The sequence below is a fragment of the Mustelus asterias genome, unplaced genomic scaffold (genome assembly GCF_964213995.1).
Source record: "Mustelus asterias unplaced genomic scaffold, sMusAst1.hap1.1 HAP1_SCAFFOLD_107, whole genome shotgun sequence".
In the NCBI taxonomy this organism is placed as follows: domain Eukaryota; kingdom Metazoa; phylum Chordata; class Chondrichthyes; order Carcharhiniformes; family Triakidae; genus Mustelus; species Mustelus asterias.
This window is the reverse complement of record NW_027590151.1, coordinates 257,826-281,336: the sequence shown is the minus strand read 5'-3', so window position 1 is coordinate 281,336 and position 23,511 is coordinate 257,826. Positions and strand designations below refer to the sequence as shown.

The window sequence follows — 23,511 nt, the reverse complement described above, 5'->3', positions numbered from 1 at the left end:
CTTGAGGTAATTATTTTAACTGAGGAAAAGGTTGACTCTGACACAGGGTGCTGGCCACTCAGGGGTGAAAAGTCAGGGCTCCATAATGATTTGTGGCTGGCTGATTAATGAAGACACTCACTCGAGGCAAGAATCACATGTACATCTCAGCAAGTGGGACTGTGTCTGAGACAGAGTCTTGAGAGGGGAGCACTGTGATGGATCAACACCTCGATAAAGTTGTAAAAATCATTGTCTGATTTGATTTGATTTATTATTGTCATATGTATTAGCATACAGTGAAAAGTATTGTTCTTGTGTGCGATACAGACAAAGAGTACCGTACGTAGAGAAGGAGAGGATGCAGAATGTAGTGTTACAGTCATAAGAGTTAGAATAAAGTTTTAGAAGCATAGAACGAGTCAAAGATAGAATTAGAGGGTGTGCTGGGCACAGCTTGCAAGAAGTTGCCACACTCCAGCACCATCTTGGAAGTTTTCCTGAATTGATATACAAACCTCTTTCCTTTAATAATAATTTTAATGTTAATTTAATGTTGTAAAATTTATTATTCAAATAATCCTGCCCTGCCTTAATTAAGTCTTGTTTGAACAGACATTTTCTTCTCATGGGGTGTGGGTGTCACTGGCCAGACCAGTATTTTTATTGCCTATTCCTAATTGCCCTTGAGGTGGTGGTGAGCTGCCTTCCTGAACCGCTGCAGTCCCTGTGGTTTGAGGGACACTCGCAGTGCTGTTTGGGAAGGAATTTACTCAGTCATTCGCAGATTGGGGCGGCTGAGGTTAGTTGTGTTACTGATAAGAAAATCAGAATACAATCAGATAACACAGGTGGGAAAGAAAAAAAATCTACTCTGATGTGTTTTAATCAAGCTGATTTCACATTTATCCAGAATATTACACTACAGCCCAGTTCGAGGAGTTATTAACATCAGCAGAAACAAACTCCAACTGTCAGAACTGAAATATAGAAAATTCACTGAACAGCAGGAGGCCATTCAGCCCATCAGGTCTGTGCTGGCTGGAAAAGTACTGTCCAGTTTCATCCTACTTTCCAGCTCTTGATCTGTCCCTCTGTGTGTTACAGAATCTCAGCTGTGTATCTGAGTTCCTGTTTAATGTGATGAGGGTTTCTGCCTCTCCCGTCCTTTCAGGCAGTGAGTTCCAGATCCCCGTGACTCTCCGGGTGAAATGATTCCTCCACGAACCCTCCTAATTCTTCAATCCTTTATTCACTAGATTTGAAAATTGAACAGATTGTAATTATATTAAAAAATCACCAACTGACTTCAGCTTTCTGCCACTTCAGCTTTCATCTGGTAACCAGAACTGTGCTCAGTACTCCAGCTTGCTCTAACTAGCATTTTATAAATATAAACAGACTATGCTGGGCAACCTCAGCAGGTCTGGCAGCATCTGTGGGGACAAACAGAGTTAATCTTTTGGATCTAAATGATCCTTCGACAGAACGTTTTATGAAGCGTTTTATAAACATAGAAAATAGGTGCAGGAGTCGGCTATTCGGCCTTTCGAGCCTTCACCACCATTCAATATGATCATGGCAGATCATGCACTTTCAGTATCACAGTCCCGGTCGATCCAGTCTCTCTTCATCTGTCAGTCCTGCCATTCCAGGAATCAGTCTGGTGAACCTTAGCTGGACTCCCTCAATAGCAAGAATGTCCTTCCTCAGACTAGGAGACCAAAAATACACACAATACCCAAGGTGTGGCTTCACCAAGGCCCTGTACAACTGAGCAAAACATCTTTACTCCCACACTCAAATCCTCTTGCTATGAAGGCCAGCATGCCATTAGCTTTCCTCACTGCCTGCTGTACCTGCATGCCAACCTTCAGCAACTGTCCCACCATGACACCCAGGTCACGATGCACTTCCCCTTTTCCTAAACTGCCACCATTCAGATAATAATCTTTCTTCCTGTTTTTGCCACCAAAGTTGATAACCTCACATTTATCCACATTATATTGCATTTGCCAAGTATCTGCCCACTCAGCCTGTCCAAGCCCCCCTGTAGCCTCTAAGGATCCTCCTCACAGCACACACTGCCACCCAGCTTAGTGTCGGCTGAAAATTGGAGATATTGCATTCAATTCCTTCATCCAAATCATTAATGTATATTATGAACAGCTGGGGTTGCAGCACTGAACCTGCCGGACCCACTCGTCACTGCTTCCCACTCTGAAAAGGATCCATTTATTCCCACTCTCTGCTTCAGTTTGAGCATAATCTCCCTCCTCTTATATACTAGGCTTGGGCCAAATGTCTTCTTGACCACCTGATTGAGACACTTATCAGCCTTGATTGAATTGCAGAGCAGACTCAATGGGCTGAATGGCCTCATTCTGCTCCTACATCTTATGGTCTTATGATCTACCTGTCCAGCCTCCTTCACGGATGCCTGGATGTTGACTCCAGGTTCTCTCTGATCCTCTATAATTCTCAGCATCATCCCTTTATTGTTCATTCCCTTGTCTTGTCTAATGTCCCAAATTCATTCTCTCTCACTGCTCCAGATCGAATTCCATGTGCCATTTTTCTGCCCATCTGACCAGCCCACTGATATCTTCCTGCAGTCCACGGCTTTCTTCTGGATTGTTAAACACAAATACAATTGTTGTATCATCTGCAAACTGAATCATGACCCTTACATTTAAGTCTAAGTCATTGATATATACCACAAAACTGTGGAACCTCACTGGTAACCAGACACTATTCAGTCCTGGATGTGATTAACAGCAGCAATAACAGCAGAATCCAACCCCTGCTGTTGCCTGTGAACTTGCTGGTGTTTCAGCAGGTTGTTTGACTGAGCGAATCCTTTCCCACACATGGAGCAGTTGAACAGCCTTTCCCCAGTGTGAACTCGCTGGTGTTTCAGCAGATTCTGTTTACTTTTAAATCTCTTCTCACAATCATAACATTCAAAAGGTCTCTGATCAGTGTGAACAAGTTGGTGTGTAGTCAGGTGGGATGACTGAGTGAATCTCTTGCCGCACAGGAGGCAAGTGTACGGTCTCTCTCCAGTGTGAACTCGCCGGTGTATCAGAAGGTCGGATGTATCAATGAATTCCTGACAACACACAGGGCAGGTGAACGGCCTCTCCCCAGTGTGAACTCGATGGTGTCTCAGAAGGTGGGCTAACCGAGTGAATCCCTTCCCACAGAGAGAGCAGGTGAACGGCCTCTCCCCAGTGTGAGTGTGCTGGTGTTTCAGAAGATCCTTTTTGCTTTTAAATGTTTTATCACATTCAGAACAATTGAAAGGTCTCTGATCAGTGTGAACAAATCGGTGTGTCAGGAGGTGGGATGAACAAGTGAATCCCTTCCCACACACGGAGCAGATGAACGGCCTCTCCCCGGTGTGAGTGCGTTGGTGAATCAGTAAATCCTTTGTACTTTTAAAGTTCTTCTCACAATCAGAACATTTAAATGGTCTCTGATCAGTGTGAACACTTTGGTGTGTCAGGAGGTGGGATGACTGAGTGAATCCCTTCCCACACATGTTGCAGATGAACGGCCTCTCCCCAGTGTGAGTGCGTTGGTGAATCAATAAATCCTTTCTGCTTTTAAAGCTCTTCCCACACTCACAACATTTAAACGGTCTCTGATCAGAGTGAACCTGGTGGTGAGTCTGGAGGTTTGATAAAGCATTAAATCCCTTCCCACATTGAAGACAGGTAAATGGCCTCTCACCAGTATGGACATGCTGGTGTGTGTACAGGCTGGATGACTGAGTGAATCCCTTCCCACACACAGGACAGGTGAATGGCTTCTCCCCAGTGTGAATACGTCGATGAGTTTCCAATTCCGATGGGTAATTGAATCCCGTCCCACAGTCTCTACATTTCCATGGTTTCTCCATGATTATCGACAGGTGTAGGTGGGATGCAGATTTGAGCTCACTATCAGATAAACCATGATGTTATTCAATGGTGAAGCAGGTTCAAAGGGCTAAATGGCCTTTTGTTGCTCCTTGTTCCTATGGTGCAGATGTCCTTATGTCTCTCCAGGTTGGATGATCAATTGACGCCTCATCCACACACGAGTACGGTATCTCCCAGATGTAAATATGTAACTTATTTTCATGCTGCGTGACTGCTTAAAGCTCTGTTCCAAAACAGACAAGCATTTCTCCTTCCACATTCATAGGCTGATGATGATCAGCTCCTGATGAATCAAGTGACTCTGACCAATCTTGACATGATATTCGGTTTGAATTTCCAATCTGCAAATATTCTGTAAAAAGAGATAACATTCAATTACTTAAAATATACAAGACACAGACAGTCCAGTTGGTCCAATTGTTCTGCTGCTGTTTATACTTGACACAAATCTCCTCCTGTCCCACCTACCACATCTCAGCCACCTCTGATCCCATCTGCCACATCTCAGCCTTTCAGCTGATCTTTCTATTTCTCTTTCTCTGATGTGCTTGTTTCCTTCTGACAGCAGCTCAGCACTTTCCTGTATTAATGAGTTCCACATTCTCAATCTGAGAGTAAATAAATTTGTCCTTATCTCCGTTCTGGATTGATTTGTAATTATCTTGTATTTATCACTCTTTGCTTATTGATGGTCTCTTGTTTTAGACTCTCTCACACCAATGGAAGTATTTCTCCACATCTCCCCTGTCCAAGCATCTGATAGTCGGGTTACTGCTTAATCCCTTGTTTCCTAAAGAAAAATGGTCCAACCCCATTAATCTTTTATGACAGCTGACATCATTCAGTTTACAAAACCCATTGCTGTCAATGCAGGATAGAAATCACAAAGAAACAAACATTTCTCTTGGTTTGAGTTTTCTATGTGTGTAAATCCTCCCCTTGAAAGCCTCTTTAAAAACCGATTCAAAAATCTATCACCGTCGGTCCAGGATAGAAACTCTGAACAGACAATTCTTGTTTCTCTGGAACATTTTTTCCTCTCTTGTTCCTCGAAATCTGTAAACCCCGTCCCACACACTCTTCCTCCTCCCTGGGCTGAAATCCAAAGGCTCCGAAAGCTTGTGTGGCTTTTGCTACCAAATAAACCTGTTGGACTTTAACCTGGTGTTGTTAAACTTCTGACTGAAATCCAAACCCATCGCACCATTTATTTCCTCCACTCCCAGTTTTCTCCCTCCCTGTCCTCTGTCTGGGTTCAGTTCTCCAGCTGCTGTCTGCAGACTGACAATAAAACCAATGGGTCTTATTGGGGGTGTTGGGGCCTCCAGAGGGTGTTTGTGAATCCTCCCCGCCCACCTCCCAGGGTTTCCTTCCTTCCCAGAGATCAGAGTCCTCATTGATTTGAGGCCAAAGTGTAACCTTATTTATTGTCCCCCTCCCCCATCCTCTGATGTGAACCATCCTCCAGTGGCTGAGCCAGGGTGGGGCCGTTAACCTGGGCCTGTTCCCGGGAGGGAGGGAGGGAGAAGCCCCGCAGCTGCAAACCAGGGAGCTGACAATGATTCTGAAGGGTTTGCGGATCCTCTGCAACGTCCAGCCGGTGACTCCAGCGCTCCCCCCGGGCCTGTCCCCGCGGTAAGGCCGAGGCCTGCAGCCTGGGCCAGAAGTTGGTGCCGCGGTTTCCATTCCTACCCTGTGCTCACTGTCTCCTCCCGAACCTTCCCCGGTACCATGACTGTCACTGAGCATGCTCAGAGTGCACACTGCGCCTGCGCACCCGCACTCACTGATAGGGGACATTCTGCAGCGCGGGGGATGCTGGGTAAAGCCGCCGCCATTGATGACTCAGGTTGATGATGGAAAGTTTAAACATTCGTATTCGGTTCGAATTCCCATTGGAGAAGCGCATTGCAAAATCAGTATTTATATTATATGGAAACCCCTAAACCTGAACCAACTTCCCTGATGGGCACAATTCACCCTCACCCGCTCCATATTTTCTTTGGAGTCCACAACTAAATCCACAACCTGGCAGGGAGGGGTGGAACCATGATCAAGCAGGAGGTTTGCCCAGGACGAGGCTATCCCATTGCACTCTGTGTGTGCTGATGCCTGTGATGTCCCCAAATGTTCGATATTTGACTGCAACATTTCTGGTAGTTCACACACAAAATAAGGAAAAAAAGTTCATAGCCTCCTTGCACTTTTTGTTGGAGTTGAGACAGTGAGGAGGGAGATTGCTTCAAGATGAACTAATTCGTGTTTGGGATATTAAAACTCATCTTACAATGTGTTTAAATACAAAGCTTATTTACTTGACTTTTACCCAGAATATTAGCATTCATAAGTGGTCTGGAGTTTATTAACTTCAGCAGAAACAGACCATGATAAGCAATAATAAAACCAGAAAAGTACTGGAAAAAAAACAGCGGGTCTGACATTATCTGTTAATATTTCAAGTCCATTTGGCTCTTCAGAGTTCACCCAGAGTTCACGTTAACTCTGTTTCTCGCTCCATGGATGCTGCCAGACCTGCTGACTTTATTTTAGCATTTTCTGGTTTTATTTCAGCTTTCCAGCAACTGTAGTATTTCTGCTTTTATTTTACAATCCCAATTAGCATTGTGCACGCCTGAATGTGATTAACAGCAGAATTCAATCGTTGTAGTTACTTGTGAACTCGCTGGTGTCTCAGCTGAGTGGATGACAGAGTGAATCCATTCCCAGACATGGTACAGGTGAATGATCTCTCCTTAGTGTGTGAGTGCTGGTGCACAGTTGCGTCGTCTGATGTCTGAAGCCAGTCCACAATAAGATATTAAAAAGACTCAATGCAGCATGTTTAAAGAACAAAGAACAGTACTGCACAGGAACAGACCCTTCGGCCCTCCAAGCCTGCGCCAATCACATTGTCCTATCTAGACCAACTGCTTATTCCCCATTTGTTCATATGCCTATCAAGATAAGTTCTTAAGTATGACTAACATAACTGCCTCAACCACCTCACTTGGCAGTGCATTCCAGACCCCCAACCGCTCTGTAAAAGAGTTCCTCCGCACATCTCCACTGAATCTTTTCCCCCCTTATCTTGAACCTGTGCCCCCTTGTAATTGTCATTTCTGCCCTGGGAAAAAGCGTCCAACTATTCACTCTATCTATACCACTCATAATTTTATAAACTTCTATCAGGTCGCCCCTCACCCTCTGTCTTTCCAATGAGAACAATCCCAGTTTATTCAATCTTTCCTTATAGCTAATACCCTCCAAACCAGATAACATCCTGGCAAACTTTTTCTGTACTCTCTCCAAAGCCTTCACGTCCTTCTGGTAGTGTGGTGACCAGAATTGGACACAGTATTCCAAATGTGGCCGAATCAATGTTTTATACAACTGTAACATAATTTGCCAACTTTTATACTCGATGCCCCATCCGATGAAGGCAAGCATGCCATATGCATTCTTCACCACCTCTTCCACCTGTGCTGCCACTTTTAAGGATCTGTGGACCTGTACTCACAGATCTTTCTGTGTGTCTATGATGCCGATGGTTCTGCCATTTATTTTATAGCTCCCACCTGAATTGGAGCTACCAAAATGCATCACCTCGCACTTCTCCAGATTAAATTCCATCTGCCATTTCTCTGCCCATTTTTCCAGCTTATCTATATCCTGCTGTATTTTCTGACAATCTTCATCACTATCCGCAACTCCATCAAGCTTAGTATCATCTGCAAACTTGCTAATCAGAGCAGCTACATTTTCTTCCAAGTCATTTATATATATTACAAACTTCATTAAAATAAAGATGACTAATTTGATTATCACAAACATTAGCCTCTGGCGTTTATCAACAGAAACTCACCCCAATGAACACAGTTCAGTCATTGAGGTCACAGAGTCATAGAGGTTTACAGCATGGCCCTTCAGCCCAACTTGTCCATGCTGCCCACTTTTTTTGAAACCACTAAGCTAGTCCCTATTGCCCATGTTTGGCCCAAATCCCTCTCTGTCCATAGAGTCATAGAGGTTGACAGCATGGAAACAGGCCATTCGGCCCAACTTGTCCATGCTGCACTTTTTTTTAAACCCCGAAGCTAGTCCCAATTGCCCGCATTTGGCCCAGATCCCTCTCTACCCATTTTACCCATGTAACTGTCTAAACGCTTTTTAAAAGACAAAATTGTACCCGCCTCTACTAATACCTCTGGCAGCTTGTTCCAGACACTCACCGCCCTCTGTCTGAAAAAAAACTGCCCCTCTGTACCCTTTTGTATCCCTCCACTCTATCTTAAACCAATGCCGTCTAGTTTTAGACTCCCCTGTCTTTGGGAAAAGATATTGACTTTCTGGCTGATCTATGCCCCTCATTATTTTATAGACCTCTATAAGATCACCCCTCAGCCTTCTACGCTCCAGAGAAAAAAGTCCCAGTCCATCAAGCCTTTCATTAGAACTCAAACCATCAAGTCCCGGTCGCATCCTAGTAAATCTCTTCTGCACTCTTTCTAGTTTAATAATATCCTTTCTATAATAGAGTGACCAGAACCGTACACAGCATTCCAAGTGTGGCTTTACCAATGTCTTGTACAACTTCAACAGACGTCCCAACTCCTGTATTCAATGTTCTGACCAATGAAACCAGGCATGTTGAATGCCTTTTTCACCACTCTGTCCACCTGTGACTCCACTTTCAAGGAGCTATGAACATGTACCCCAAGATCTCTATGTTCCATAACTCTCCCCAATGCCCTACCATTAACTCAGTAAATCCTGCCCTGGTTCAATCTACCAAAATGCATCACCTCGCATTTATCTAAATTAAACTGCATCTGCCATTCGTCAGCCCACTGGCCCAATTGATAAGATCCTGTTGCAATCGGAGATAACCTTCTTCACTGTCCACTATGCCACCAACCTTGGTGTCATCTGCAAACTTACTAACCATGCCTCCTTATTTCTCATCCAAATCATTAATATAAATGACAAGTAACAGTGGACCCAGCACCAATCCCTAAGGCACATCGCTGGTCACATTCTCCAGTTTGAACAACAACTTTCTACAGCTACCCTCTGGCTTCTGTCATCAAGATGTGGAGATGCCGGCGTTGGACTGGGGTAAACACAGTAAGAGGTCTCACAACACCAGGTTAAAGTCCAACAGGTTTATTTGGTAGCGCAAGCCACTAGCTTTCGGAGCGCTGCCCCTTCATCAGGTGAGTGGGAGTTCTGTTCACAAACAGGACATATAAAGACACTAACTCAATTTACAAAATAAAGATTGAAATGCGAGTCTTTACAGGTAATCAAGTCTTAAAGCGACGGATAATGTGAGTGGAGAGAGGGTTAAGCACAGGTTAAAGAGATGTGTATTGTCTCCAGCCAGGACAAGAGATGTGTATTGTCTCCAGCCAGGACAGTTAGTGAGATGCTGCAAGCCCAGTCAAGTTGTGGGGATTACAGATAGTGTGACATGAACCCAAGATCCCAGTTGAGGCCGTCCTGCTGTCTACCTGATACGCTGCAGGAACGGATATCCCAAGGCATGGTACATTGGGGAGACCAGGCAGACCCTACGACAACGGATGAATGAACACCGCTCGACAATCACCAGGCGGGGACATCCTGGACCAGGCAGCAGGAGGAGAGAATGTTGTGAATTTCTATTCTGGACTGACAGAGTTGGATTTTGGAAACTCCTTTTACAGGGGGCTAGATGAGGAAGATTTAACAGAGAAAACTCATACCAAGAGAAAAAAAATTGTCTCTTCTGAATTTTTATCTGGGACTGATGGTGATTGCTTTTGTAAAGTCATGGGCTACCGGAAGCAGAGGTCAGTTTTAAGGAGTGTTTTAATGAAGGAATGTAAGATAGAGAAGGTTAGGGAGGAAATTCCAGAATTTGTGGTCTTAGCAGCTTCAGGTGAGGCCACACAACATGGAGTAAATAAAATCAGGAATACTCAGGAAGTCAGAATTAGAGGAGTGTAGATATCTCAGAGGTAACAAAGGAATGGATCCGTGGTTCAGCAGCAGATGAGCTGAGTCTGGGGTGGAGTCAGGAAATGTTACTGAGGTGGAATTCAGTCTTGAAGATGATGCAAAAATGTGGTCAGGAGCTTGTCTTGGGGTCAGATATCACACCAACGGTTTGAACAATCTGCTTCAGACTCAAACAGTTATCAGGCAGAGGGATGGAGTCAGTGGCTCAAGAGTGGAGTTTGTAGCTGGGGCTGAAGACAGTAGCATCAGTCTTCCCAATATTGAAGTAGAGGAAATTTCTGCTCATCCATTACTTACTGTCAGAACTGTGTGCGCCTTGGAGGAGAACCCGGAGGTGATAGCATTCACATACACTTGGTAACTGCTCCTTCTCGGACATGATGGTTGAGGGTTTGCGAGATTCTGTTAAAATCCTGGTTGATTTGTACAAATAGAAAATCACTCTCTTTCTCTTCTTCTGCTTCCAATCCTCTCTCCCTCTTCTCCCCTCATAGAGGTCATAATCTTGTGTCGGCTCAGATGGGGGTCAGCTTCCCTTCCCTGAAGGTTATTAATGAGCCAGTTGGGTTTTTAACAATCCAGCAGTTTCCATGCTCACTTTTTCCTCGTACCAGCCCCAAAAATTGCCATATTTATTCAGCTCAATTTCACAACCTGCCTTTGTGTTTTGTGGATTCTCTCACTTTTTTTTCTGTTTTAAATTCACTTGACAGGACCTTAGAAGGGATGGTTTTGCAACAGGGAATCCGGAAACCAAACATCATATCGGGATCTGACAAAGTTGCCCAAATTATTGGAACTGAATATCATCAAATTTTGAACATGGAAAGAAAAAAATCACTGTTCATACTGGTGGGAAATCGTACATGTGTTGTGTGTGTGGACGAGGCTTCAGCCAATCTTCTGGCCTGTCGAGACACAAGCGTATTCACACTGGTGAGAAACTGTGGAAATGTGGGGACTGTGAGGAGGCATTTGGTTACCCGTCTGAGCTGGAAACTCATCGATGCATTCACCTGCTTTATATGTGGGAAGAGATTCACTCGGTCATCAAACTTGCTGACGCACCAGCGAGTTCACACTGGAGAGAAGCTGTTCACCTGCTCCGTGTGTGGGAAAGGATTTACTGATTCATCCAACCGGCTGAAACACCAGCAAGTTCATACTGGGGAGAGACCATTCACCTGTTCTGAATGTGGGAGAGGATTCACCCATTTATCCACCTTGCTGAGACACCAGCGAGTTCACATTGATGAGAGACCTTATAAATACCCGGAATGTGGGAAGTGCTATAAAGGTTCCTGGGAACTTACGTCCCCTCAAAGTGTTCACACTGAAGAGAGACTGTTCAGGTGCTCTCACTATGGGACTGGGTTCAGGCAATCATCTCAACTCTCTGTACACCAGTGTATTGACACTGGGGAGAGGCCATTCACCTGCTCTGAGTGTGGGAAGGGCTTGATGCAGTCATCCACCCATCTGAGACACCAGTGGGTTCACACTAAAGACAGACTTTTCAAAGGTCCAGACTGTGGGAAGTGCTATAAAGGTTCTGAGGAACTGATGTCCCACCAACATCTTCACAATGATGAGAGACCATTCAGGTGCTCTCACTGCGGGAGTGGGTTCAGACGATCATCACACCTCACTGTCCGCCAGCGCACTCACATGGGGAGAAACCATTCACCTGCTCCAAGTGTGGGAAGGGATTCATTCAGAAATCTCACTTGCTGAAACACCAACGAGTTCACAAGTAACTACATTGATTGCATTTTCCTATTAATCTCATCCACGACGACCATCTTCAGTGGAGTCGGTTTCTGTTCATGTGAATAAACTCCAGGCCTGTTACAGTTGTTCATATTGTTGATCAAAGGAAAATAAATCAGTTTTGTCTGAAGCACACAGTGCGGTAAATCTTTTTAATATTCATTCATGTTAATTTCTTTGGAAGGGCTCTCCCTCTCCCCTGTCTCCTTCCATCCTTACCTCCAGTAACAAGTGTGAGGAGCTCATGGAGCTTCTTTGTCACTAAGATTGAAACAATTTGATCAACTGCCTTTGCTGCTTCCCTTCCTTCCACTAGCCCACTGAGCCAGACTGTCTATAAAGTTCCTCATCCAAGTCCTAACCCCATGTTTCTCCAGTTTCTATCCTATATCTCACTTATGCCCTCGCAGAGCACATATTGTCTTCTGTTGTATTGACCCTATTCCCACTAAACCACCGAGCACCCACCTTTCCCGTGTTAGCAGCTCTCAATCTCTTTTAATCTCTTTTAATTCTGTCCCTCCTCCCTTCAAATTCACCACCATCACCCATCCTAAATAATCAATCTGTGACCACACCGTTCTCGCCAACAACCGCTCCATCTCATATCACTTTTCTCTCCAAAGTCCCTGAACTCGGAGTCCCCCTCGGATCTATCCAAGGCCCCTCCTATCTCTCATCTACATCCTGCCACTATGTGGCATCATTCAAAAGCACCGTGTTTGTTTTCACATGCACACTGGCAATGCCCAGTTCTATCATAGAGTCCCTGCAGTGCAGAAGGAGGTCATTTGGCCCATCGAGTCTGCACCAACTCTGAGAGAGCATTTTATCAAAATTCATTGATTGTGACAAGGCAAGTTGACAAAGCTGTTTTTTTTAAAAAGCTAATGGGGTCCTCAGTTTATGAATGGAGATATGGAGTGCAAAGCAGGGAGTTATCCTGAATCTTTATAAATTACTGATTACCCAGCAGTGAGGAAAATTGCTCAGGTACACCCTGTAAACAAAAAGCAGGACAAATGCTACCCGGCCAATTATTGGTGCATTCAACCTCCCTTGATCATCAGTAAAGTGATGAAAGGGGATATCTGCTGTTAAGTGGCACTTGCTTCAGAAGAAACTACTCACTGATGGTCAGTTTGGGTTCTGCAAGGGTCACTGAGTTCCTGACCTCATTACAGCCTTGGTTCAAACATGGAGAAAAGAGCTGAACTGCCTCATAGAGGTGAAAGTACCTTATTGTATCAGCTGATGTTACTACTGGCAATGTCAGATTCCAGGATGGAAGATGGCTTGATAGATCCTCACTATTATTTTGTTTAGATAGCTGGATGAGCAGACAGAGATTTTTGGTAAACTTTTATTAAACAAGAAAACATTAAGTAGAATTAACTCTCCTTCACCCCAGCAATACCTTGACAGATATAAACAGATTTCTACCATTACACAAGTTACAAACTTTATCTTACACTCAAATATTCTCAGTAAGTTCACAGTCCATGCAAACCAATCGGTGAAATGTGGCCAGACACCCCACACTCTGAAACCAAGTGACAGATGTCACCGAATACAACTTCTCCGGATTTCTCATCATTTCCCCAGATGGTTGTCAAACAGTGAGCCAACTGATCTCACTGAAATTCTGTCTTCCACGTGAGCATTTCCAATCTCACACTCTCGAAGATCTCACTTTGGAATCTTCTCCTATACAATTCTTTCTGTTGGATGCCTTCACCAAGGATCCACCGCCAGGATTTCAACTTCTTTCTGTATTCGTCTGGCCTAGATCTCCATGTGCATTCAAGCTTCCCAACAATCTCTCAGGTACCCAACCACGCTAACAGAACACACTTGCTTCACAGGCTAGATTAAGGTGTCAGCAACTTTTTGATCACCTCGGATCCCAAAAGGCCAATATACAGGAACAGCAAGTAATTCGGAAAGCTAATAGAATGTTATTGTTCATAGTGAGGGGAAATGATTACAAAAGTAGGGAGGTTATGCTCCAGTTTATGCAATAGATTCTTGATTAATGAGGGACTGAAAAGTTATTAGGAGTTGCCAGGACTGTGGGATTGAGGCTAAAATCAGATCAGCCATGATCTTATTGAATTGTGGAGCAGGTTGGAGGGACTGAGTAGCCTACTCCGAGTTCATTTGTTCATATATTCTTATGTCTCTTTCCCTGGAAATCTCTCTCTCTCTTGGGAATGTGCATCACACAACTTTTCCATTCGCACTGATGATTGAAATCTTTTTGAACAGGGCATCAGTGTTCCTCTGACATTTGATCGCTGATGATAGTCGTGTCCAAATGAACCAAGATATTTCTGACTGAAAATCCTTCCATTCTAATCCCTTGTAAATAAAAACATCTGTCAAAGCAATGAATGTAAGCACAGGATAGAAATTTGAAACTGATATTCTGGTTGTCACATAACATTCTCCTCCCTTTCTGGAAAGCATTCTTTCTGGTTGTATCACAAATTGATATTGCTCCTGCTCTGTCCAAGACCACAAGAGACTACAAAGGGTCATGAATGACCCAATCCATCATGCAAACCATCCTCCTATCCATTGACTCTGTCTACATTTCCCACTGTCTTAGAAAAGCAGCCAGCATAATCAAGGACCCCACGCACCCTGGACATTCTTTCTTCCACCTTCTTCCATCGGGAAAAAGATATAAAGGTCTGAGGACATGTACAACCAAATCAAGAACAGCTTCTTCCCTGCGGCCATCAAACTTTTGAGTGGAACTATCTCACATTAATTTGATCTTTCTCTATATCCTAGCTATGACTGTAATACTACATTCTGCACCCTCCTCTTTCCTTCTCTTTGTCAGTAAAACGTACAAGAAACAATACTTCTCACTGTCTACTAATACATGTGACAATAAATCAAATCTAATCAAATTTCAAACTTTAAACATCTGCCTCCTCCCTATCAATTGTAAGCCTAATGCTTTTGCCCATCCTCCTTACTTTTCCCCAGTTCTCCCCCAAGGACGCTGCTGACTGTGGGGTTCAGTTTCACATTGAGCTATTCCACTCCGCAATATGTCACCCAGGTGTCTTAAATTTTTACACCTGAATTTTGCTAAGGCGGCGTCGCTATCAATTCCAGTGACTACCCAGATGTACATTATGTCCGGATGGGGTCACCTCGCCTCCTCCCCATCCCACCCATCGTAGTCCCAGGTGTTTGGAGACTGGGCTCCGGCCGAGTAATGGCGGCCGCAGCTCCCACAATCCCCCGCGCTGAGGAAATCGCTCAATTCGCCGGATGGGACTGCGCATGATTAACCCAGAGAAGTGCTGCGCATGTGCGGAGGATAGCGTTTCCCATTGGCCAACAACTGAGAGTGACCCGGGGTCAAAGTGTCTCCCACTCACTTCCGCTGCACCACTGTCTTCATGAGGGGCATTGACCAATGGGAGGAATTGGAGGACCGGAAGGACACTGGTCCTCCAGCCAATCAGAGTGCAGGCTTTGTGACAATGCAGATTGGATTTCAGACAGACTGAAACCTCCTCCTGTCGTCAACATCTGTCAGTAAAACACTTTGTTTTCTTCTCTCCTTTTTTTTCTCATTCTGGGGTTAAATTGGTGACTTGCAGCAACTGAAGGGAAAGGAAGTGAATTCAGGGGGGGTGCAGACTCTGGAAAGGTTGGCCCAGGTATCTCTCTCCCCATTCTCGGCTTTTTGGCTAAGATCAAGTGTAGTCTGCAGATGCTGCACTTGGTAGTGGTCATTGGGTCAGATTATAAGCTTCATATGTTTCATATGAAGCAATTTTTAAAAGCGGTATCTCGGCCTGTTGGCGAAGATGCAAATGAGATCAAGCCTGGGGAGGCGGAGACGTCTGCCTACTCCAATCTGCTTGGCTCATGTAGATCAGGCCCAAGACAGGGAAGAGGATTGCATGCCCTGGATCGGAAATGTCTCAACTTGTTGAGATTCTGAATTGGACTTGATTTTGATTGAATTGGAAAAGTATAAAAAAGACATTGCCATCCTTTGCTTCCTCAACTTGTCACATTTATTTGTCTGGTTAAGAGGATGGTCTCTTTCCTAATGTTCACAATTTAAAGGGGTGATTTCTCTCGGAAATAGCTGAAATTTAAGGGGCAGTAAATTAATATAGGACAGAGATGTGTGCAGTCTTGTAATATGATTCAAATTAGATATATTATGCATGGTCCAGTAATAAAGTTCATTTTTTATTATTTTTAGTTTTGTTAATACTGTAACTAAGTAGTTTATTTTCAGTAATCGGGTTATTGTATCACACAAGGAGTCCATTCAGCAACTCAAGTCCATGCTAACTCTTTGTAGAGCAATCCAGTCAGTCCCATTCCCCCTTAAGTTCGTAAGATAGAGGAGCATAATTAGGCTATTTGGCCCATCGAGTCCGCTCTGCCATTCAATCATGGCTGATATGCTCCTCATCCCGTCTGTATCCCTGTTCCCCTGCCAGTCTATTTTGACTGCCCATCTAATTTCATTTTGAAATATTGAATGTATCAAAATGCACCGCCCTCATAGCCAAAAAATTGATCTTCAAGAACGTTCACTGTCGAAATAATGTTCTATCTCATAGCCTTGCTGTACTTCTAATTATTAAACTGGTCCCCTATGTTACATACATTTTACTTCGCTAAGTATATTTAGGCATTTAGACTAGCAGCCTGCATGAAGGTATCTCAGTGCTGGAGAAGAAGCAGTGAGCATGGATTTGTTGGTCAGCATGAATCAACACCTTCAGGAGAATTGGAAGGGTGTATTATACATACAGCAGAGTGAGGATACAGGGATAGGGTGTGGGATGGAGATGTACAGATCCAGAGGAACGAGAAAGGAAGAAATGTTCCACAGAAACTAGAATTGTCTATTCTGAATTTCTGTTTGATACTGACAGTGATGACTTTTGTAAACTCATTTTACAGGAAGTTATAAGGGGAAGATTTGCTGCCAGCAATCTCAAAACATGTTAAGGCTTAATAGAGTCACTCAAATTATCAGAACCTGAATATCATCAGACTTTGAATCTAGAAGAAGAAATATTTATCTGTTTTTTCTGTCACATCAGTGTGACTGGAAAGGCACCAAGGAACACAGACCTGAGTGAGAGTGTCCAGTACACTGACTGTCAAAAGACCAGTTACACAGACTGCAAAAATATCACATCATTTACAGCGGGGACAGACAGTACACATGCTCTATGTGTGGATGAGGATTTAACTGATTGTTAAACCTGGAAAGACACAAGGACATCCACACCATGGAGAAACCGGGAAAAGATGAGGTTTGTGGTAAGGAATTCCATATCCCGTCTGCACTGCAAACTCATCAACATATTCACACTGGGGAGAGACTGTTCCCCTGCTCCAAGTGTGGGGAAGGAGACTGCTCCCCATCTGCCCTGAAGATTCATCAATGCAGCCACACTGGGGAGAGGCCCTTCATCTGCTCTGAGTGTGGGAAGGGTTTTCTCCAGGCAGCCGACCTGTGGAATCACCAAGCAGTTCACAGTAGGGAGAGGCCGTACACCTGCTCTGAGTGTGGGAGGGGATTCACTCAGTTATCCCACCTGCTGACAAACCAGCAAGTTCACACTGGGGAAAAACCGTTCAACTGCTCTGAGTGTGGGAAGCAATTCAATCATTCATCTGAACTTTTGAATCACCAACAAATCCACACCGAAGAGCGACAATTCACCTGCTCCGACTGTGGAAAGGGTTTCACTCAGTCATCTCACCTGCAGATACACCAGCGAGCCCACACTAAGGAGAGGCCTTTCAACTGCTCTGAGTGTGGGAAGTGTTTTATTCAATTATCACACCTAGTGAATCACCAGGAAGTCCATAGGGGGGAGAGGCCGTTCCCCTGCTCCGAGTGTGGGAAGCGTTTCATTCAGTTATCACACCTAGTGACTCACCAGGGAGTCCACAGGAGGGAGAGGCCATTCCCCTGCTCCGAATGTGGGAAGCGTTTTATTCAGTTATCACACCTAGTGACACACAAAGGAACACACACAAGGGAGAGGCCATTCAGCTGCCCCGAATGTGGGAAACGTTTTATCCAATCGTCACACCTAATGTCACACCAGGGAGTTCACAGCAGGGAGAGGCCATTCGTCTGCTCCGAGTGTGGGAGGCGTTTTATTCAATCATCCCACCTAGTGTCGCATCAGGAGGTTCACACCAGGGAGAGGCCATTTACCTGTTCCGAGTGTGGCAGGGGATTCATTCAGTTATCCGACCTGCAGAATCACCAGCAAGTTCACACCGGGGAGAGGCCATTCACCTGCTCTGAGTGTGGGAAGGGATTCACTCGTTCAGCTAACCTGCAGGCACACCGACGTGTTCACACCAGGGAGAGACCATTCACCTGCTCTGAGTGTGGGAAAGGATTCGCTCTTTCATCTTATCTGCAGAGTCACCAGCAAGTTCACACTGGAGAGAGGCCGTTTATCTGCTCTGAGTGTGGAAAGGGATTCATTCAGTCATCCCACCTGCAGACACACCAACGAGTTCACAAGGATTCACAAAGGGATTCACTCAGTCATCCCACCTGCTGAGACACCAGTAAGTTCACAAGTGATGACAGGGGTTGGATTCTGCTGTTATTGCTGCTGTTAATCACATCCAGGACTGAACCATGTTCATTTTGACAATTGGTGAAGTGGGAGGGTCGGAGAGTTTCTTTCTGCTGGACTGGCCAGTCTCACAACTTTGTTTCCAGTGGGCTGATGCTCTTTGAGTCTGGGAGAGCACATTTCCACTGAAATGATCCACAAAAAAAAAGCTGATGAATGTGCCAACTCGACACAGCCACCCAAGGTCGGAATCGAACCCGGTCCCTGGGGCTGTGAGCCAACTGGTCTAACCACTGTGCCACCCAGATCATGGACCCCTGGCAAAACTGGAATCAATGGATATCAAGGGGCAAACTCTCTGCTGGTTGGACGTGTACTGGCAATTAGGAAGATGGTTGTGGTTGTGGAGGGTCAGTCATCTCAGCTCCAGGACATCAATGCAGGGATCTCTCAGGGTCGTGTCCGAGGCCCAACCATCTTCAGCTGCTTCATCAATGACCTTCCCTCCATCATAAGATCAGAAGTGGGGATATCCGCCAATGAATACACAATGTTCAGCACCATTTGTGACTCCTCAGATACTGAAACAGTCCATGTCCAAATACAACAATATCCAGGCTTGGGCTGACAAGTGGCAAGTAACATTCATGCCACATAAGTCCGAGGCAATGACCATCTCCAACAGGAGAAGATCTAACCATCACCCCTTGACATTCAAGGGTATTACCATCACTGAATCCCCCTTCCATTATCAACATCCTGCGGGGGTTACATTGACCAGAAACTCATAGACACTGTGGCTACCAGAGCAGGTCAGAGACTGGCAGCCCTGAGGAGAGTAACTCACTTTCTGACTCCCCCAGCCAAAGCCCGTCCACCATCTACAAGACACAAGTCAGGAATGAGATGGAATACTCTCCACTTGCCTGAATGAGTGCAGCTCCCAACAACACTCAAGCTCAAAACCACCCAGGGCAAAGCAGCCCCACTTGATCAACACACTAACCACAAACATTCACTCCCTCTACCACCGACGGACAGGAGCAACAGTGTGTACCATCTACAAAATGCACTGCAGGGACTCACCAAGACTCCTTAGGCAGCATCTTACAGACTCAGGAACATTACCATCTAGAAGGCCAAGAGCAGCAGATACATGAGAATATCACCACCTGGAGTTTCCTCTCTAAGTCACTCATGTCAGGAAAACAGAGATAGTTTTAAGTGATCTATGTTTCTATTGTTAAATATTAGAAATAAAGTATAGATTTAAGTAAGTTTGATTTAGTGTTTCTGTGTAGGAAGAGGAGAACTTTGGTTGGATTCATGTTGAACAAAGGTGTTTGCATGTGTGGGGGATAGGTTTCAATTGAAATTGTATTCCTGTTGTGCTGAGAGAGTTTATGGCGTGAAAAATAAACGTGAAGTTGGAGAAATAATGCATTGTTGCATAGCAACCAGGGGCACCTTGAGGGTGAGAAGGTTTTTTGAGTGTAGTATTAGTTGAATTTATAGTCTTTGGTCGTGACTTTTAAGGGGCGTCTTGACAAATACATGAATAGGATGGGAATAGAGGGATATGGTCCCCGGAAGGGGAGGGGGTTTTAGTTCAGTCGGGCAGCATGACCGGTGCAGGCTTGGAGGGCTGAAGGGCCTGTTCCTGTGCTGTAATTTTCTTTGTTCGTTGTTCTATAGCAGTTGGGGTGAGGAAACGAGAGAGTGAGCAGCTCTCAGCTCTACTAGAAGCAGGAAAGCCATACAATGGAGTAATGTGTCCGAAAGCAAGCTCCAGAGGAATTAAAGGACAGTTCGTTTGAGAAACCCGGGAATGGAAAAGAAGTTTCAGGAATATTTAAGTAAAAAAGGAACAGCATTGTCTTTGGAACAGGATACTATTCATGGAAGTTAAACTCAGACCTGGGAAGAAAAGAACTGATGAGGTTGGCGAAAGAGAAGCCGCATATCTGAAATAGTGGGAAGGTTTGATGTCCTTAAATCCAGATTTTGAAGCAATTGTATTCTGTTACGGACTGATGATCTGAGTTTATGCAGAATTTTGGAAGCATGTTGCAATTCAAGGCAAAGGAATTCTGAGAGTTAAAAACCTAGAGGCAGCTTCTTGCTAAAAGAGTGGAGAGAAAGCCTTGTTTGAAAGAACAATTGGAAGACCTGGAAGTGAGAAAGTTGCTTTGGAAGGAGATATTAACACGTGTCTTTTTGAGAGCCAAGTTTGGAAACACTCGTGACAATCATCTGGGGGGAAATTTGAGGAGAAATCCACAGAGGATCGATTGAGTTGCATCTGCCACTTGGTTTCAGAGTGGGGCTTGTCTGATCACAGCCAACCTGTGGGTTTAAAGGAACCATGTGTTTACTGAGAACATTATAGCATAAGGAATTTTAAATCTATGTTATTCTTGAAATCTGGATACATTTGTGAAGGTAAGTGTGAGTCAAGGAGTATTTTGTTATCGTCAAACTCTTCGTGTTTAATAAATATTTTGTTAAAAGCTAATTGGCAGTCCTGTGATTCTGTTCCTTTATGTTTTCTACAAAAAGTAAAAGTTGCGGTCTTTTGAGCCAGTGTTCCATCCTGGAATCATCCTGTCCAATTATAACATCAACTGGGATCGTAACACTCACCATCTTGACTTCAAAATATATCGCTGTTCCTTCGCTGTCACTCGGTCAAAATCCTGGAGCTTCCTCCCAAACAAGTGTGGGTGTCCCTATGCCACAGGGATTGGCCAGGATTGACAAAGACTGCTGGAGGCAAGGCTATTGGTTAATATAACTTTTTATTGCACCTTCTTCTAAATATGTACAGCACAAGGCTCAGCATAGAACCATCTCTCAGCAAACTCTTATCATCTGATCTTACATCACTGGGTAGAATATTTACAAATTTAACATTGACCCTTTACACTGCACCAAGTCTTCAGTCAGCCTCCTAACATCCCCTCAGTGCCAGTTGTCTGATTTATCAATTGATGTTTCTGAGATTCACCTTGGGACACTCTCCTACATTGAAGGTCTGATGTAAACAAAAGTTATTTTTTAAATCTCATTGTAACAGACTGAGGAAGTCAGGATTAAAACAATATCTGGGTAAATGGAGTTAGGTCACAGATCAGCCATGACCTCAGTGAATGAGAGAACAGGCTTGAGGGATAAATGACCTCCTCCTGTTCCTGGTAAACTTGGACTCAGACACCAGCTGATGAATGGAAAGTGATGGGAGACCTGGGGAGAAGAGACTTTATCAGAAACCAGCACTGGAGCAGAGTTAGAGAGTGGGAGAAGCCTGGGAGAAACTACACAGGAACTGGAGTTGGTTGTTCAGCTCTTCCAGTCCGCTCTGTCATTCATAGAAATCATAGAAACCCTACAGTGCAGAAGGAGGCCATTCGGCCCATCGAGTCTGCACCGACCACAATCCCACCCAGGCCCTACCCACACATATTTACCCACTAATCCCTCTAACCTACGCATCTCAGGACTCTAAGGGGCAATTTTTAACCTGGCCAATCAACCTAACCTGCACATCTTTGGACTGTGGGAGGAAACCGGGGCACCCGGAGGAAACCCACGCAGACACGAGGAGAATGTGCAAACTCCACACAGACAGTGAACCGAGCCGGGAATCGAACCCGGGACCCTGGAGCTGTGAAGCAGCAGTGCTAACCACTGTGCTACCGTGCCGCCCAGTTAGACCCTGGCTGAACAATCAGATTGGCAAGATTTATTTGATTCTATTCTGTAGATTAAGCTGCAGCTCAGTTTTTTGGGAAATTAACATCAGCAGAAACAAACTCCAACTATCACAATGGGAACATGTGAATTAGGAGCAGGAGAAGGCCACTCGGCCCCTCGAGCCTGCTCCACCATTCAATAGGGTCCCGGCTGATGTGATTGTAGCTTCAACTCCACTTTCCTTCTTACCCCTCACACCCTTTGACTCTCGTCAATCAAGAATCTATTAAATTCAGACTTCAGAATATTCAGTGAGCCAGCCTCCACCACTCTCTGTGGAAGAGAATTCCACACTGTAACAACCCTCTGAGAGAAAAGGTTTCTCCTCATCCCAGTCTTAAATGGGAGACCCCGTATTTTTAAACTGTGCCTCTAGTTCTCCTCTCTCTACAATCAACATCCACTCTGTCAAGTCCCCTCTGAATTTTATGTTTCAATCAGATCCTCTCTCATTCTTCTAAACCCCTTTAGATACAGGCCGAACATGTCCAACATTTCCTTGTATGATAACACCCTCATCCCGTGAATCAGTCAACTAAACCTTCTCTGAACTACTTCTCACACAAGTCCTCTCTTAAGTAAGGAGACCAAAACTGTACACCGTGCTCTAGATGTGGTCTCACCAATACCCTGAACAAATGCAGCAAAACATCTCTGCAATAAACAACAATTCATTTACCTTTCTAATCATTTGCTGGATCCACACACTAACTTTTCCTGATTACGGTACCAGGACACCCAGATCCCTCTGTACCTCAAAGTTCTGCAATCTCTCTCTGTTTAAATAATCAGCTGCTTTTCCATCCTTCCTGCCAAATGGACAAGTTCACATTATCCAAAAATCTTGTTCCAGTTGCCAACTTTTTGCCCACTCACTGACCCTATCTATATCGCTTTGCAGGCTTGTTATGGTCATTCACATCTCACTTTCCTACCTACCTTTGTGTTATCAACAAATTTTGATCCTGTCATCCACATCATGAAAATAGTTTGTCAATAGTTGAGGGCCCAGCACTGGTCCCTGTGGCACTCCACAGGCTACACTTTGCCATCCCAAAAATGACTTGTTTCTCCCTCAGCATGGTTTTGTGGCAGGTAGGTCGTGCCTTACTAACCTTATTGAGTTTTTTGAGAAAGTGACCAAGGAGGTGGATGGGGGCAAGGCAGTGGACGTGGTATATATGGATTTTAGTAAGGCGTTTGATAAGGTTCACCATGGTAGGCTTCTGCAGAAAATGCAGATGTATGGGATTGGGGGTGATCTAGGAAATTGGATCAGGAATTGGCTAGCGGATAGGAAACAGAGGGTGGTGGTTGATAGTAAATATTCATCATGGAGTGCGGTTACAAGTGGTGTACCTCAGGGATCTGTTTTGGGGCCACTGCTGTTTGTAATATTTATTAATGATCTGGATGAGGGTATAGTTGGGTGGATTAGCAAATTTGCTGATGACACCAAAGTCGGTGGTGTGGTA

At 44.6% G+C, this 23,511-nt stretch overlaps 2 protein-coding genes across 2 annotated transcripts in view; both read right to left on the bottom strand.

Moving 5' to 3' along the window:
* LOC144484439 (uncharacterized) overlaps positions 1–2,485 on the bottom strand; it is a 48,527-nt gene extending 46,042 nt beyond the window's left edge. Inside the window, 1 exon segment of the mRNA XM_078202971.1 lies at positions 2,396–2,485. Coding sequence (XP_078059097.1) covers positions 2,396–2,485 — 90 coding nt within the window.
* On the bottom strand, positions 1,574–5,651 carry LOC144484429 (uncharacterized). Its single transcript, XM_078202962.1, has 2 exons — positions 5,598–5,651; positions 1,574–4,257 (listed from the first exon to the last, which is right to left on the bottom strand). Exon 2 carries the CDS (start codon positions 3,881–3,883, stop codon positions 2,735–2,737), a length of 1,149 nt encoding a protein of 382 aa, XP_078059088.1. The 5' UTR covers positions 3,884–4,257; positions 5,598–5,651; the 3' UTR covers positions 1,574–2,734.
* Between the last annotated feature and the right edge of the window lie 17,860 nt (positions 5,652–23,511).